Source organism: Aegilops tauschii, chromosome 4, assembly GCF_002575655.3.
Source record: "Aegilops tauschii subsp. strangulata cultivar AL8/78 chromosome 4, Aet v6.0, whole genome shotgun sequence".
Taxonomy (NCBI): domain Eukaryota; kingdom Viridiplantae; phylum Streptophyta; class Magnoliopsida; order Poales; family Poaceae; genus Aegilops; species Aegilops tauschii.
The window spans coordinates 304,122,032-304,140,133 of NC_053038.3; the positions used below are offsets into that span (position 1 = coordinate 304,122,032).

At 45.0% G+C, this 18,102-nt stretch overlaps 1 protein-coding gene across 2 annotated transcripts; it reads left to right on the forward strand.

Moving 5' to 3' along the window:
• The first annotated feature begins 4,105 nt into the window (after window positions 1–4,105).
• LOC109761471 (ATP-dependent DNA helicase MER3 homolog) lies at window positions 4,106–15,450 on the forward strand. 2 transcript variants are annotated; one of them, XM_020320285.4, is made up of 27 exons: window positions 4,106–4,352; window positions 4,513–4,611; window positions 4,900–5,083; window positions 5,193–5,354; window positions 5,454–5,691; window positions 5,784–5,820; window positions 5,883–5,929; window positions 6,445–6,482; window positions 6,640–6,661; window positions 6,756–6,968; window positions 7,084–7,240; window positions 7,325–7,376; window positions 7,849–7,920; window positions 8,023–8,072; window positions 8,190–8,307; window positions 8,387–8,450; window positions 8,531–8,614; window positions 11,604–11,729; window positions 11,816–12,012; window positions 12,091–12,279; window positions 12,366–12,614; window positions 12,689–12,738; window positions 12,852–12,869; window positions 13,282–13,364; window positions 13,460–13,739; window positions 14,044–14,087; window positions 14,195–15,450. In XM_020320285.4, the coding sequence occupies exons 2-27, from the start codon at window positions 4,523–4,525 to the stop codon at window positions 15,175–15,177; spliced, it is 3,846 nt and encodes a 1,281-aa protein (XP_020175874.1). In that variant the 5' UTR covers window positions 4,106–4,352; window positions 4,513–4,522; the 3' UTR covers window positions 15,178–15,450. The 2 variants fall into 2 exon arrangements, with proteins under 2 accessions (XP_020175874.1, XP_040243093.1); XM_040387159.3 differs by having other exon boundaries at window positions 8,531–8,560.
• The last annotated feature ends 2,652 nt before the right edge of the window (window positions 15,451–18,102 follow it).

Genomic DNA, 18,102 nt, shown 5'->3' on the forward strand with positions numbered 1-18,102 from the left:
ACCGTAACCATCTTTTGATCAACGAGCTAGTCTAGTACAGGCTCACTACGGACATGGTATTTGTTTATGTATCCACACATGTATTTAAGTTTCCGATCAATACAATTCTAGCAGGAATAATAAACCTTTATCATGATTAAGGAAATATAATAATAACCACTTTATTATTGCCTCTAGGGAATATTTCCAACATTCTTTTGTAGGTTGATATGTATACCGGCCGCTGGCATGTATGTCAACTATAGCCGAGAGGCGTTTGTTTTGTATGCCGGACGCTGACACGTATGCTGGTATAAGCTATGACCGGGAGGCATGAACAATAGCTTTATTTTCGTAATATATGCTTATTGGACAAAATTCAGTGAGCCGAATCAAATGGATCGGCCGGTTAGGCGCACCGACCAAATTTGCACGGACAAGGCCGGGCGCTGTGCCTCAAGCCAACCCAAACAGACAAAAAGGCAGATCAAAGTCGCGTCTATTTGGATAGAGGCATTGGACTTGGCCTAGTGAGTTGATTCCACCATGAAGAACCTAAGAGCAACTCCAACGTGTCGACCTAAACTATCCGTGCGTGTTCGTTTGGGTTAAAACAGACATAAAAATTGAGACAAGGAGGTAACCTCAACGGACGCGCGCCCGCTGCCGCGTGACCCATTTCCGGCACAAATTTGGGCCGTTTTTGCGTCGGTGCGGACATGGAACAGATGCACGCGACGTCCACCTAGTCCTTCCCCTGGCCCGTCAGTCGGCGGCACAACCACCCCCATTTCCCTCTCTTTCCCAAAAAACTCCCACCAGCTCCCGCTCTCGGCCGCTCGCCATGGACGACGCGCCGGCCTCGCCTCCGCCAAAGGTGAGCCCCTCGACGCCCGCAAAATGGAGGCGCCAACTAAGAAGGAGTTGACTGACGCGCAATGGGCCGCGCAGTCAGCCAAGAGGAAGATCCGGAGGCAGGCGCGGGTCGGCAAGCTCGAAGCCGCATCCGCCGTCGCCCTGGTTGCCGCCGCACAACAAGAGGAAAACAAGGCCCTCCTCGTTGTGGCCACGAGGGAGGCCCTACTCTACCTAGGGTTAAACCTAGATCAGCATGGCCTAGTCACTGCCGCCATGCCCGCGGCCAGCACAGGCACGTCGGTTGTTCCTCGTCTGCCACTGCCAGAGTCACCGCGCATGTCTTCCAGAGTCGCCCGGCTTCCATCCCCACCCTCAAGCCTTCCATTTCTCTGGGGACTGCTCGCCGGAGGTGAGCGTGGTCACGCCAGCCACGCCCGCGCCCATGGCCATCGACCTCAACGCCACACCTGTGGCGGGTGGATCGTTGCTACTTCTTGAGTTTGCGTTTATTTTTCCCTTGAAGAGGAAAGGGTGATGCGGCAAAGTAGAGATAAGTATTTCCCTCAGTTAAGAACCAAGGTATCAATCCAGTAGGAGGCACAAGCAAGTCTCCAATCTATGCACCTGCACAAACTAACAAACACTTACACACAGCGCGAAAAATGGGTTGTCAATCCCTTCACGATCACGAACAAAAGTGAGATCTGAAAAAGATAGGTATAAAAGATAAATAAAAAGGTTGGTTTTTTGGTTTATAGATCTGAAAATATATGATGGAAAATAGACCCGGGGGCCATACACTACTGCATGATGCTCCTAACGCGACACTACGACCAGAGACCCTTTGACGAAACTGTGTGCGATGCATTAATCGCAAACAATGATGTAAGAAAACAGTCAAAAAAGATGCAAAACATTTGCAATGAAGGATACATCAAACACGGTTCAGATTTTAGTTGCGTGTGTGATGGGGGGCATACTGTTCAGTTCAATTAACTATTTGCGATGTGGCAGAACAAAAAAATGGGCAGCCTGATGAAGGCGTGTGCGATATACGACATACAGTTCATTCGGATAAACTATGTGTGATTAGGCAACACAAAAGAAACGGTCAGCCAAATCAAGGTGTGTGCGATATACAGCATACGATTCACTCGGGTGAACTGTTTTCGATTAGGCAACGCAACATAAATGGTTCAGCCAGATCAAGGTGTGTGCAAAGGAGGGCATACAGTTCATTCCGATAAACTATTTGTGTTGAGCCAAGAGAACAGAAACGTTTCACATAAACAAGATGTGTGTAATACGCGGCAAACATCCAATTACATAGGTGGCTAGTACGCACATGACATTTCCACACACCAAAGTAAACTATTACGTGCATAATTAACTAGGATAAACGATCATCTAATCATCATCTACTTCTTGTGCTAGCTCGATATTCCTTCTATGCTAAGTTTCCATTAATTGATGGCATTTTATGAACACGACACCGTTTCCCACCATTTCCTCACTGGTTTTCTGCCACCCAGCGATATTGCGCATAAACCTAGGCGGCGCGCTATGCACAGAGGCAACAAGCGCAGCCTGTAGCACATTCACCTTTTCCAACCATGCCAACCCATCAAAGCGCCGCATCTGCCATCAACCTCGTCGACGAGGAAAACGAGAAGGCGCCACGACCCGTCGAGGCCGAAGCACTCCCCGGCAACGCGATGGACGACACCGTGATGCGCGTCATCGCCAGGGTTGAGCAGACCCTTGGCGCATGGCGCTTCAGCGTCGTGGATCAAGATAGGCATTTCAGCGCCGAGAGGCTGCAGCTCGCCGCACAACATGATCGATGGCGCGCCGCAGAGCAGGCTAGGCGCGTCCACGCCGATAGCCTACGGCTCGCCGCATGGCGAGACCGTTGGAGCGCCGCAGAGCGAGAGGCCTGGCGCGCCGCATAGCAAGAGCGGATCCATCGGCGCTTCCTGCTGTCGACAGGGCGTCGCAGGTGGGTACACATCCCGTCAGTACCCCCATTCCTCGCCAAGAGTGGGCAAAGGCCCTCTGCGTCGTACTTGCACCAGAGGTCGGCCGCGCCGTACTTGCACCGGACGCCCGCCGCGCCGTTCGCATGGGTCGCGCCGTTTGCCTTGTCCGCGACCCGCTCGATGCCAACGCGCTAGTCGCTAGGCTCAACCGCCTCCTTGGCCCAGGTGTCCACCTGGGCGCAGTAGAGGAACATGGCCGTCGCATCCTCGAGCTGGTGATCTCCGATGAAATTTGCACTAGAAGTGGAAAAACTGTCCATTTGCTTGGCAGGGGCAGTACAAGGGACATGTGGAAGGTGCCACTGCCATACTTGAAACTGTGGCTTCACAGGATCCGTGGATATGGCATTCTTTCTTCGGCATGGCTGGTTCTCACAATGATATTAGCGTTCTTCAGCATTCTTCAGTTTTTGCAAGGCTTGCAGAAGGCCACTGCCAGGAGGTCAACTTTGGGATCAATGGCCACCATTACAACAAGGAATATTACCTAGCTGATGATATCTATCCCTAGTGGTCCACTTTTGTGAAGACCATACCCAATCCGCAAGGAGAAAATAGACAGAGGTTTGCCCAAATGCAGGAGAGTGCTAGGAAAGATGTGGAGCGTGCATTTGGTGTGCTTCAGTCTTGATGGGGTATTGTTCGAAACCCTGCGTTGACATGGAACACTTAAAAGCTTTGGGAGGTGATGACTGTTTGTGTGATCATGCACAATATGAGTTGAGGATGAGCGTGATGACATCATCTACGACCAAGGGTTTGATTTTCAGGGTGAGAATGTTGAGCGTGATCACCCACCTCCTGCAACCTTTGAACAATTGGTCCAATTTCATCGTGAGATGCATGATCGAAACACTCATACGCAGCTGCAAGATGACTTGGTTGAGCATATGTGAGATCACATTGGCAATCAATAGATCTATTGGTTTAATCTCTTTTTGTGTGCATAAATTTTGATTGGTTTTGTAAGACTATTTGATATTTTTAAAAATTTAATTGCATTGTAATAAAAGACTATTTTGAACATGTTGTTATGTTTGATTTAAACTATTTTTGCATATTTAATTTTATTATACTTGGTCTCGGACGGACGAGATGGGTAAGATGCGGCCGTGTGTTGGGCACTGGGCCGGTGCAAACATAAATTCAGGCAGATACGGCCTTATTGCCGTCATCAGTTGGACGAAATCGCATAAAACGGACGTTCGTTTTGAGGCCGGCTCAGTTCACTGCTCGGCTGCTTCTTCTGTGGCCGCGAGCCGGTGAGCACCACGATTCCGGCATTCGGTGAACACAAATCCACAACACAGTTTGAAACTTTGAATCACAACGGCTGGGGCCTGTCCTTCTCTAGACACCACCGCAAGCATCCCCGCCCTTCTCCTCTCCGGTCGCCCTTTCCTTCCATTCGCGAAGCAGCCACTCCGCTCTCGCTCCCGTCGAACCCAGCACCTCGAATTCCACTTCCACCACCTAGTAAGTCTCCTCCTCCCCCTCTCGTCTCCTACCTCGCTCGTGCCGCTCGATTCGGCCGGGAAATCCTAAGGCGACTCGGCTCCCATCGGTGGCGCGCGCCAAGTGCTCGACGATACTCCTCGTGCCGGATTCCTCACCTCCGATCGCTCGGTTTCTGCAGGAGTGCGACGATGGCCGCGATGGGGCCTCTCGGCGACTCGTACGCGCTGCGCTGTGTCTCCGACCTGCCCCCGCCGTTCCGCCCCGTGTTTGGGTTCAGGTTCGTGCGTGACGATGCATACGCCCATCGAACTCTGTGGTTGTTTTTTTGTTTCTATATACATTGTCTTTCTGCAACATTCCGTTTGGCTGCACGATCACGCACGGATAGTATTCAGTGGCTTGAGATTTTGAGTAGCCTCGTGGGGGCATGAGGCTAAACTGGTAGGCTAATAGCTTCGTCATGGCGGAAAATTGGGCATCACTGCGGGGAGGAATTTGGACTGCTCTGTGGCATGATGGAGTTGGGATGGTATTCATAGTTCCTTCTGTCGTGTCTTCTCTGCAGGTACTTCAACTCCTTGCAGAGCGAGTGCTTCCCTGTGTGCTTCCTCTCGGATGTAAACATGGTTGTCTCTGCGCCTACTGGGAGTGGTAAGACCGTACTGTTTGAGCTTTGCATTCTGAGGCTCCTCTCGAGGTTCCTCACAACGGACTGGAGGTTCAATTTGCTAAAAGGAACCCAGAAAACAGTACGTGCTGACTAGCTTTTCTCAAACAACGTTGGGGCTAAGATCGGGAGTCTAGCTAGGACACTAATCGTAATTTCCACTCCGTGCTTCACTGGGGTTGCGTGGTTAGATCTATATCGCTCCCATGAAGGCGTTGGTGCAGGAGAAGATGCGCGACTGGAAAGTGAAGCTGGGCTCGTTGGGGATAAATTGCTTGGAGATGACTGGTGATAGTGAATTCTTTAACAAGAAGGCCATACATGATTCCGATTTGATCCTCACCACTCCTGAGGTATATGTCACTACTTGTTTTGCTTCTTATTATGATCTAAATAAACCTCTGCTTCTGCAAACTATTTCCCTAGTTTTTTTAACCAACATTTGCCTGCAGAAGTTCGATTCTATGAGCCGTCATGGAGTAAGGGATGGAGGATTGGGTTTCTTCAGTGATATTGCTCTGGTCCTTATTGATGAAGTTCATCTTCTCAATGATCCACGTGGAGCTGCCCTGGAAGCAGTGGTCAGTAGAATAAAAATGCTTTCTCGACTTGGCAACATGAAATCTGCTCCATTGGCAAATGTTCGATTCATAGCAGTTTCTGCAACTATCTCTAATGCTGAGGATATAGGTTAGTAGAAACGTGAATTATGTCGACCATGTACAATTAACCACATTATCCTGTCGGGAAGAAACTTATGTATTAACTTTGTGAAATTACAGCTGAATGGCTCCTAGCACCTCCTGAAGGAATCAAAAGGTAACTAAGACAAGTTCCTCATAGATAATATGAAATACTGCTACTGAATTTTCCTTTTGCAGATTTGGAGAAGAGATGCGGCCAGTGAAGTTGACAACCAAAGTTCTTGGTATGATTCAGGCTTCTCGTTATTTTAGAATATGAATGAGCATATGATTGCATAAAAAAGATTGACACTGTACTTTGGCAACCCATAAGATTGTTTATAATGAAGCTACTTGAATTTTCTTATGCTCTAGGCCAACTGTTGTACTGGTACAACATAGTGAAAGTAATGCTTGATATATTCTTTATTGTCTTGCCTTCAAGAATTGATAACCCTTCCAGTTCTTATCAATTATTTTGAAAGCTTTGTATACCATGTGCTTCAAATTCTGATTTAATTGTCTTAAAGCAAGAAAAACATTACTCTTTCATGACTGAGTCCATCCTGCACTGAAGGGGCGCAAATTTTACCAGTCATAAAATGATTTCAAATAATTCTGTACTCTGTGCTGCAAAAAATTCAGGAACATGTGATTTCCATACCAACTTGATTAGAAATTAAAATCACTGATGATATTTAGTACTGTCAGCCATTTTTATGTTTGCCCTAATTAATTATTGTTTCACTGTGCTATTTAGGTTATGCTCCAGCGAAAAATGACTTCCTGTTCGAGAGGGTATGCATAATTCCTATCCAATAATGTTTGTTTTTCGAAATTATAGTGTTCAGATATATTCTATCATACTTTGTGCACAACATTTTCTTCTGAATAATGTTGGACACTATTGAATCAAAAAAATTAACTTAATTTTCTTTGTTTTTTCAACTTTCAGAGGCTACAAAGTTTCATATTTGGTGAGTCATATCTCCCCATCTGTCAATTACACTGCCCATAAGTTACATTATTGAAATTGAAGTGATCAAAATAGAAAGCGAATATTGAATACAGATATACTGATGCAACACTCAAGAGGGAAGTCTGCACTTGTTTTCTGTTCTACAAGAAAAGGTGCACAAGAAGCAGCACAGTGCCTCTCACAAACTGCGGGTTCTCTTGGCTATTCAAATCCATTCATGAAATCTATGCAGCAGTATGAACATCTACGAGAGGCTTCCTTAACCTGTAGTGACAAGCAGCTGCAGTCTTGTATCGTACATGGAGGTCATGTTGAATCTTGTTCTCTGGGCACCCATGACCTTCCTAATTTTGTTATCTGGACACTCACATTAGGTGTTGCCTAAATTTACACTGACGTTGTTGTATTTCCAAATTTCAGTTGGTTTTCATAATGGTGGTCTTTGCTTAAAGGATAGGAGTCTTGTTGAGGGTCTTTTCCTGAAGGGTGATCTTCAAATTCTATGCACGACAAATACTTTGGCACATGGCATCAACTTACCTGCACATACAGTAGTGATAAAATCGACACAATTTTTGTGAGAACCATTTTTCTAATATGACAGCATTCTACCTACCCTCTGTTCTTTTATGATATTTTCTGATTTTCATACATTTTGTAGCAACAAAGAGAAGGGCTCATATGTAGAATATGAGAGATCCATGGTGCTTCAGGTGTGCTATTAAGTCTCAGTTGCTCCTGCAAAATAGCATTGTCATAAACAAAAGATATGCACCGCCAGGCATTTATTTGCTATGTATTTTTTTCTTCTAGCCTTAATGATATGCCTGTTGCTTAAGGTATTTTTACTTCCTTACCTGATTACAAATGAATATAAATTTAAAAGACAGGTTAATAAATTTAGCTCAGGCCTCATTAATATCCATATATTATTATATGTTAACTTTCCTTTGAATAACATAAGTTGGTTCTTGCTTGTTGCTGCAAATGATTGGATATGCTAAATTCTTTTTCATGCATGCAAGTTGATTTGGTTATCCTGTAATGCGTTATTATATTTAGTTAAAATTAACATGTATTTGACTCAACGGTCAAAGTTATTTTACATTTTGTATTTCAAATAGGAAACAGTGTATGTGAATGCCCTTGCTTCTGACAGAGCCTCTTTTTTTCGGTCATTCACAGATGTGTGGGAGGGCTGGCCGTCCACCATTTGATGATACTGGAACAGTTGTAATTATGACAAGAAGAGAGACAGTAATTTTCCTCTGTCTTCCTCTCTTGTTAATTCTGAAATACCCTTGACAGGAAAATGCTTCCTGGTTTTTGGTCTAACCTGTCCATAAATTTGTCTCGTAGGTCCATCTATATGAGAACCTTCTCAGTGGATGTGAAATGGTGGAGTCTCAGTAAGTTCTTTTATGTTCAGTTGAAAAGTTCTTACGTGATATTTTAGCTGAAACTTAACTCTGTCATGCCTGGTACTTCATTTGAAACTCCTGGCTGATTATAGATACTATGGCCAGGTTGCTGCCATGCGCAGTGGAGCATTTAAATGCAGAGATTGTTCAGCTGACAGTGTCTGACATAACTTTGGCAATTGAATGGCTCAAGTGCTCATATTTGTACATCAGGATAAAAAAGGCATGAACATACTACTCTTGATCTTTAAATCTCTTTCGTGTAAATGCATGCTCTAATTCATGTCAAAATAAATTATCAGAACCCTGAGCACTACGGAATTAAGAGAGGGATTCCTCGTGATCTCCTTGAGAAACAAATGAGAGGTATCTTTTGTGTACTTTGTTGACTTAACGGTTCTCTCATGAATTCATGAAATAATTATCTTTATGGATTGAATTTACAGATATATGTGTTGAGAAGATCCACGAGTTGGGTGAGTATGGGCTAATTTGGACAGATGGAGATGGTTTCAGTCTAAAACCATTAGGTAAACTTTCCATATTGCAAGAAAATTACAATCGAATGACATCATATGCAACAGCTTTCATTATAAAAGCATAAGCTTAAGTGTTTCACCAATTTTTCCAAATCCCTTCTATGTCTGATGTTTGGCCAAGTGGGCTATAATCTTGCATCCCTTCTAATACTAACATTATTGCTTTACTATTTCTGCAATTTACTTTTTGGAAAACACGGAACTATTATCAGTAATATTGTTATGACCGGCATATACTACAGCCCAGGCAGTTAGGGACCTGGCCCAGTTATCTTATCGTTATTAGGGGCTTAGCCCAGTTATCGTATTTGGAGATTATATAAACTCATGTAAGGACCCGTTTTGAGATTAAGCAGAAGCAATCATATTTGCTCGGCTTCCTGAAGGGAGCCGGGAGACCTAACCCTAGCCGCCGCCTCCTGCGCCCTCTCTCTCTCGCGACGGCGCCCCAGCGCCGGCGACCTCGCCTTCCTCCACGCCAAGCCCCCTTCCACCCCTACAACCTACGAGCTAGACCTGGTAGGATCCCAGATCCTATCAATCTGGTATCAGGTGTCTCAGGCTCGATCATGTCCGCGCCACCGCCCACCCCTCCCTCCCGCTACCGATCGCCTCTTCGTCGCTGATGACCACGGCGGCCAGCACGCCGTTCCTGACCGAGCCGGTCTCCTCCGTCGCCTGGACGCCACCCACGCCCGCCCCCGCCGTGCTCACCTCGGAGGAGATGACGGCGGCGCTCCGGGACCTGACTCAGGCGGTCCAGGGCATCCGCACCTTCGTCGCGGGGCACTATGGGCTGCAGCCGCCCGCCCCCGTCACCACCATCACGGGGCCGCAGCAGCTCCCGTGGCAGCCGCCACCACCGACGACCTCCGTCGCATTCATCATGCCGCTGCAGCCGCCGCCGCCGCCACCGGCGATCTCGGGGCCGGGCCTTCCGTCGACGGCGCCCGGGGTGCCCGTCCACCAGGTCCGTTTCCCCCCGTCGCCATCTCCGCTACCGGCCTGGCTCGCCGGGTCCATCGAGCCGGTCTACACGATGGCCTCAAGACAGCCGCACGTGTTGTCACCGTCGGCGCCGCCCCAGACCATGCAGTTCGGCGGGTCCTCGGTTGCCGCGGGTCCCTACGATGGTGTGGACGGGCCCCTTTTCCATGGCGGTACTCTGCAGCCCGCACACTCGGCGCCGTCGCCCTTGCTGTTCCGCGCGGCTGACACATACCCGCCCGTCGTCCACGCCCAGCCACCGCCGAGATTCTCCAAGCTGGAGTTCGCAACCTACGACGGTACCGTCGACCCCCTGAATTGGCTCAACCAATGCAACCAATTTTTCAGGGGGCAGCGCATGCTCGCGTCCGACCGCACCTGGATCTCCTCCTATCATCTACGAGGCGCCGCCCAGACGTGGTATTAGGCCCTCGAGCAGGACGAGGGCGGCATGCCACCATGGGAGCGTTTCCGCGATCTGTGCCTCTTCTGCTTCGGTCCACCTATACGCGGGAGCCGTCTGGCGGAGCTTGGGCGCCTTCCGTTCCTCACCACAGTGCAAGACTTCGCTGACCGCTTCCAGGCACTGGCGTGCCACACCCCCGGCGTTTCGGCTCGTCAGCGGACCGAGCTCTTCGTCGGCGGCCTACCGGACCACATCCGCGTGGACGTGGAGATGCGCGGGCCACATGACCTCTAGACGGCCATGTACTACGCCCGCGTGTTCGAGCGCCGCGCGGTGGCCATCCAGCAGGCGTCACCGCCCCGGGCCGCTGGGCCGCCACCTTGGCCGGAAGTTCCCGTGCAGGGTCACCTGCTCAGGCTTTCGCGGCGCGCCCGTTCTGCCGGCTCACCCCGGCCGAGCAACTCGAGCGTCGCCGCCAAGGGTTGTGCTTCAACTGCGACGAGCCCTACGTGCCCGGCCACGTCTGCCCACGACTCTTCTACCTGGAGGCTGCGGACTCCATTGAGGAGGACGCCGCCGCCGCCGGGCTCGGCGACCTGCCCGCCCCAGCTGACGCGGAGGTGTTTGGCGCCCGTTGATCACCTTGAGGAGTTCCGCAAGCGCTTCCCCGCCTTCCAGCTCGAGGACGAGCTGTTTGTGCAGGCGGGGAGAGATGTTATGACCGGCATATACTATAGCCCAGGCAGTTAGGGACCTGGCCCAGTTATCTTATCGTTATTAGGCCTTGTACAATGGGAGGTGCTTAGAAGAGGTGCTTAAAAAAATAAACCAGGATTTCTTAAGCACCGGTGCTTATTTGTACAGGGTAGACGCTTAACTAAGCGTCTCTCCTATAGAAATAGGCATCGGTGCTTCAGAAAAATTCGGTTTATTTTTCTAAGCACCTCCCTAAGCATCTCCCATTGTACAAGGCCTTAGGGGCTTAGCCCAGTTATCGTATTTGGAGATTATATAAACTCATGTAAGGACCCATTTTGAGATTAAGCAAAGCAATCATATTTGCTTGGCTTCCTGAAGGGAGCCGGGAGACCTAACCCTAGCCGCCGCTTCCTGCGCCCTCTCTCTCTCGCGACGGCGCCCCAGCGCCGGCGACCTCGCCTTCCTCCACGCCAAGCCCCCTTCCACCCCTACAACCTACGAGCTAGACCTGGTAGGATCCCAGATCCTATCAAATATACTAATATCCACATTTCTATGTCTATATATTAAAGAATGATTATTTCTGTATTTTCACCTCTTTGCAATACCCACATTATACTGGAGTTCTTATGGGATAAGTTTATTATACGAAGTTGTATTAGAAAAGGTATCAGGTACTCAGAGAAATATCAGAGGGTTGGGCATGCATTGTGAAATGCTATAACTCTGCTATTAATTTTCTGGTGGTCCTGAATTCATTGTCCTCACATATTGTACTTCATTGCTATTTAGAAGTTACAGTGTTCCAGTCAGTTGCATCAGTTGCATATGTATCTGTATTTCATCTGCACATCAAATAACGCTTTTGGTATGTATCTTTCTACTCAGAACCTGGGAGGCTGATGACAAAATTCTATTTAAAGTTTGACACGATGAAGCTTATTGTCAAAGCTTCTGCATGTTGCAGTTTGGAAGATTTATTGCATATCATCTGCCGCTCTGCAGAGATTTCTTGTAGGCAGCTCTATATATTTTGATTTTAATAAGTTAGTTTGTGTATTGAATTAGTGATTTGATTTTTCTTCTTCTGGAATTTCAAGGGATCCAACTACGTCGAAATGAGAAGAAAACTCTAAATGACATAAACTCAGATAAAGAGGGGAGGCTTCGATTCCATGTTGTCAGTGAGAATGGAAAAAAGAAGAAGCGTATCCAGACAAGAGAAGATAAAATATTTGTATTAGTGAATGACTGTTTAACTGGGGACCCCCTAATGCATGATTTATCCCTCAACCAGGTTGGTTGTTTATTTAGCTTTAAACACATTTTAATATTATTTCCATTCCTTCTAATTTTTTTGGACTTCTGCATGCAGGAAACAAATTCAATATGCTCAAATGGATGTAGGATTGCCAAATGCATGAAAGAATATTTTATATACAAAAGGAGTTACAGATCTGCCATAAATTCTATGCTCCTTGCAAAATGCCTAGACCAAAAACTTTGGGAAAGCAGTCTATTTTTACTCAAACAACTTCCTGGAATTGGAATTGTTACAGCAAAGGTTATTAATTTTGAACCATAATTATTTAGGCATTCTATATACAAAAACCGCATAATTAACTGGTGAGTTTACGACTGCTATCCCAGGCACTGAAGACTGCTGGAGTTGATTCCTTCGAGAGCCTGGCAACTGCTGATGCTAGAAAGCTGGAAAGTGCGACGGGACGAAATTATCCATTTGGAAATCAGATAAAGGAGTCCTTGTCGTCATTACCGCCAAAAATTGACATACAAATTGAGGATGCTGGAAACAAACAGGGGAAATCAACCATTACTGTAACACTAAGCCGGCAATCACAGGCAGTTCGATCCAGTAAACAGAACTATGTTGACATGGTACATCTTTTAGCTTTTTTTTTTATCATCCAATACTGCTTAAACCTAAAAAATATTAAACTATTGTTTGTCAGATTGTGGGCTCAGAGGAAGATAATATGATCCTTTTTCATGAGAAAATAAGGTCAGTGGTTTTATTTTATAATCTTGGTGTCCTTTATGGTCTTTCTTTTTCTCCTGATGGGTTGTTTTGTTTTGGTTTGGTTATTCCTGCCATCATTCAACTCTTCCTTGAAGGGCTCGAGAGTTTTCCAGGTAATACTTCTGAAGTCCTGTTATTTCAGCAAACATTTGAACCATTGTTATCTAAGTAGACAAGCAAATGAACTCTAGCTTTACTGCTATAAGTCGGTACATTGTCAAATGCTTTGTTGCTCCTTCAAGGAAGATATTCTTTTCGTTACATTTGTATTTTAAATAGATTATTCTAGCAGGTAGGAGAATCTGGTAGCAACCTCACCTTTTTGGTTAGACTATTACTTGTTCTGCTAAGCACCAAATAGGACCTCTGTTTGATACAGCAAACGAACATAGCACAGTGATAGCAAAGATGAATAAAATCGCTCAACTAGATACCAACGTTCAAGGATCTTGCTATACTCTCTGACACCCAAACCAAAGCTAAGTTGCTCCTAGTTACTCTCACTGGCTATTTTGTTAAATGCAGCCCATATTCTATAAAACTTTTGGTGCCATGCCCCCAGAGTGCCAGGGTGACTCTGAAGGTAGATCTGATTTTTGAAGAACACGGTAATGTCTCCAACAGATAATTATTGTTTGACAAATAAAAGGTCATTTTACAATTTTATGCTGACATATATTGTGCATAAATTTTTATTTTGAAGTTGGTATTGATATCCACAAGAAGCATGTGGTCAGCAGGGAGGATGATTTTCATGTGACAAAAGCATATGGGACAGAAAAGCAAAAGCCCTTGATCAGTCTTCCTGCTGATATTTGTTTGGTTAGCTCCAGGACAGCTGAAACAAGTTCAGCTCAACCTCATATTGGACGGAGCCCACTATCAAAAGAGGTTTGCGTTATAGAAGACGATGATGATGCCAACGTTCCAGACAAAGTTGACAATATGCCAGGAACGAGAACATTTAACAACTTGGCTTCACTGTAAGTTTTTAACCTACTATATGGACTCCTCCAAGAATTCTAGAATTGGCTTGCATTCATCAGTGTAGCTGAGAACAGAACATTTGCCTGATTGGCCATTAGTCTAGTGTTTAGTACAGAAGATATCCACTAGGGTTCTTTAGAAGCAAATATTTGCAAGGTTGCCTTAGGTCACCAGAGAACTGCTATGGTTCACAGCTTTTGTTGAAACTTTGATCATATGTCAGATTTTGATCTTTCTTCCATGCTCTTTGAACCTTCTCTGAGTATTAACTATTCTGAGGTGATATTTTGATGACCACAGAGAGGTCCCCAGCTTTGACCTAATGCTTGAAGAAGATAATGGAGGTAACACGATGCTAGAAAACACCATACCTGCTTTGTTTCATTTGCACTCCAGTCAGCAAGATCTACTTTATTTACTTTTCTAAGCGAAATGTTTATGACATTCCTAGATATGCAAGATGTGTTGTTTCCTGAACCAACAAAAGCAGAATGCAGAAGTGCCACCAGCAACACAATTTTTGATCACATACGCAAGAAATCCAGAGATTTTCCAACACTGATGTTATCAAAGTCGATGGATAGCTCTTATGAACCTTTGATACTGAAGAAGATGAAGACATCGAGGGGCCAGTTTAACTTGGATCAGGGAATCCTGCATGCGAATGAGGTCACACCAATGGATTCTGAACATTCCGAGCTTAGAGTCTCTCCGACCAATACAGCCGAGAAGTGTCGGAGGATCCTGAGCAGAACTTCAGAGAAGAGCCGCTCTCTGTTTGCAGAGAAAGTTTACAGCCCATTTGAGAAGAGCAAGAGCCTGAGTAGAATTCCAGATGAAAACTCTGTTCAATTTGCTGACAGAAGGGGCAGCTTGTCTGAGAAGAGCAAGAGCCTGAGCAGAATTCCAGATGAAAACTCTGTTCAATTTGCTGTCAGAACTGACAGCCTATCGGAGAAGACCAAGATCTTGTGGACAGCAGCTGATGAGAACTCTCAACAATTTGGAGGCAAAAGGGACAGCCCATCTGAGAAGAGCAAGATCCTGATGAGACCTCCAGATGACGGCACTCTTCAATTTGCAGGCAGAAGGGGCAGCCCATCCGAAAAGAGCAATGTCTTGAGCAGAACTCCTGATGAGAACAGTCTCCAGTTTGCAGCTAAAAGGGACAGCTCATCCGCGAAGAGCAATGTCTTGAGCAAAACTCCTGACATGGACTCTGCTCAGTTTGCCGGTAGAAGGGGCAACCCGTCGGAGAAGAACAAACTCTGTTCCAGCAGCCCCTTCCCAGATTTCCAGGCTATGAGGCAAGCTCCAGCTGCAGTTCAGCCTCTCAGGATTCAAGACTACTGCAAGGATATATTGGCGAGCTCAAAGGGCAGTGGAACTGGCGAACCTTTCCTTGGTTTCAAGAGTGTCTTTTCCTTCCTCTGATCCTGTGAGTATCTTGTGCAGGTCTGCTCGGTGTTGTGCTCGAAATATGGCACGGTCATCTGCCAGAGGCGTTAGCTAGACAATTCCTGATGATTAGTAGCGTATAGCGTTGTATGTTCGAATACCTTTCTGTGCTGTGTACAAATGGTATGTGGATATAATGCATATTAAACACAATGCGTTCAGAGCAATACGCTTTCCTGTTGTGTACAAATTTCTGTCTCTGAAAGGAAGTCATGCATGGGCATTAGAACTTGATGCTTAATTTTGCAAGGATACTCGTCATAAAACTGTGTTTTATGTTTATACCTGACTCTTCTGCAAACTTGACTCCCAATAATTTAAAGGTGCTGAGAGGGTGGAACTAACCCACCCCATCCCAATACTTTTGTCCTGCTATATCTCTTATCCTTTTGCATTTGCATATATAAACTTCATTTCAACTTTATTTCAATACTATATTTATTCAAACCTTGATGTTCCTAATGAACACAGAATGTGATTTTTTTTAATTTCAATTCAAACACAGTTTGCACAAGAATTCAACCAAAAGCCAAAAAAAATCAACATAGATCATCGTCATCATCATACTAGTTCATCCAAAACAACAAAAGCAACAACATAGAACATAGAGCATAAATCAAATTCCATCACCCCCCCCCCCCCCCCCCCCCCGCGTTGCGACTATCACTATCATAGAACAAATATTGACATTTTGGGAGCTAAGATCTCGCCAAGGTGAGCTCCTGGTAGGCTCCTGCCTTCTTGTTAATCTCCTTCTCGATCTCGAGCTTCAGCCATTCCTCTTCAATAGCAAGACTATATTGCTCACACTTCACCTTCCTCTCCCCAGTCTCTGCCATGTGTGCCTCATAGTTCATCTAGACCCTCAAACTGATGTAGAGCGGCCTACATACATCACCATATCGAGAGCTACAACGCCAAGTGACACATGTATATGGCTTACAAAGGTGAATTTTCTTCTTTACGTCTGTTTATCTACTATACTCTCAGGATGGTATACTACCTAACACTCCTACCTTGTGCGTGTTTAGGTTTGAGTCGGGTGCCATGCGAGTCAGGGAGGAGGTCGTGCATAAGAGAACGTCTACACCATCCAACAACTAAAGGGGGAGCATGGAAGAAAAGGAGAAAGAAGAGTTTCTTCCAAGCAGTCAGACCGTAGGGGCCAAATCAATCGGACCATCCAGGCACCAGGCCGAGTGCACCTGGACGTGGACTGGGACATCCCCCGGACCGTTCGGTGATGGAACCATCGCTCATGGTAGTTGATGCTCAGACTGTCCCGCGATGGAGTCGTCGCTCCGCAAAAGTTATATCTCGCTTATAGCGAGTGTAGCTTCGGTCTCACCTAAAGCATTTCAAAGCACTACGGTACTGAGCCGGCCCAGAACTGTAGCGTGTTTTTTTTTCACTGGTTACATTGTTGGCTTTCAATGCCTTTTCCTTTTCAATTTCCTTTTCTTATTTTCTGTTTCTCTTTGGTTTTCTTTGGTTCTTTTGGGGTTTTATCGTTTTCTTCTGTTTCTATTTCTATTTCCTTTTTCCTTTTTCCGGTTTTCTTTGTTTCTTTCTCGTATTTAATCTGTTTTTACTTTTTTTTTCTTCTTTTGGTTTTGGGTTTTTTTTGCATCTTTCTCGGATTTTTTTAACACATGCCTAAAATTTTCACATACAATGTACACTCTTAATATACATTAGGAAAAAAAATTCATACATGTTGTACATTTTTCATATACATTTGGAACATTAATTTTATGCATGTTTAACATTTTTTGGTTATTTTTTCCAAATAGATGTTTCTGATGTCTACTTTTCTATCATACACACTGTACATTTTTTCATATACATCCGCAACATTTTTTATACATATTTCAAATACATTATTAATATTTATAAATATAAGTGTTTATGACAAATTTTTTCATACAAATTATACATTTTTGTATACAACAGGAACATTTTGTACATATTTAAAAAATTAAATACATGATTAACATTAAAAAAATGTGTGATGACTACTTTGTTCATACACATTATAGATTCTCCGTATATATTAGGAACATTTTTGTTCATGTTTAACATTTTTTAATAATACAAATCACATTTTTTTATACACGATCAACATTTAAAAAAATATGTTTTGATGTTCAACTTTTCCATACACATTCTACATTTTTCATATACACCTTAAATATTTTTATATACGTTTAACATATTTTTAAATACCTGACTAACATTTTTTAAAATACATTACATATTTTTCGTCTACACCATGAACATTTTTTATGCACGTTTACCATTTTTCAAATACATGATTAAGATTTTTTTAAATGTGTGATGAACACTTTAGAAAAATGAAAGGGAAAGAGAAAACAATAAAAAAGGAGAACAAAAAAAGAAAAAAAGAAAATATAAACAAAAACATATAAAATATAAACTACAGGAAAGAAAAAAATGTGTGTGATGTCATCATGATAGGCCCGTGAACCAGCTGCTTGCAAGCGAGGCGACCTACTGGCTCGCACTATCTACGCGAGACACAGTCACTCCCCCGTCGTTCGCGGGAGTTGGAGCTTGGTTGTCTATGCCAAAGCGCTAAACTATTCGGGGCCCAACCCAAGCATCCTTTCACGGGCTCTTGACATTGGGCCGAAGCGTCCGATACTAGAGTGCGCTGAAGTTGAAGCATGGAGTCTTCCACGCGCAGAATGTCTGGGCTGAATCTGTCAGACTGTCCGACCTATTGTTTTCGTAGGAAGAAGGCACAGCCCATGTATCCCTTCCCCTTGCAAGTTACCGCTTCATGGTGGGGGCTATATATACTCACATCCCTTCTAGATATAGGGGAGCTTAAGCATAAAGCTCAAGTCCCCCCCCCCTAGATGTCTCTTCATGGATATG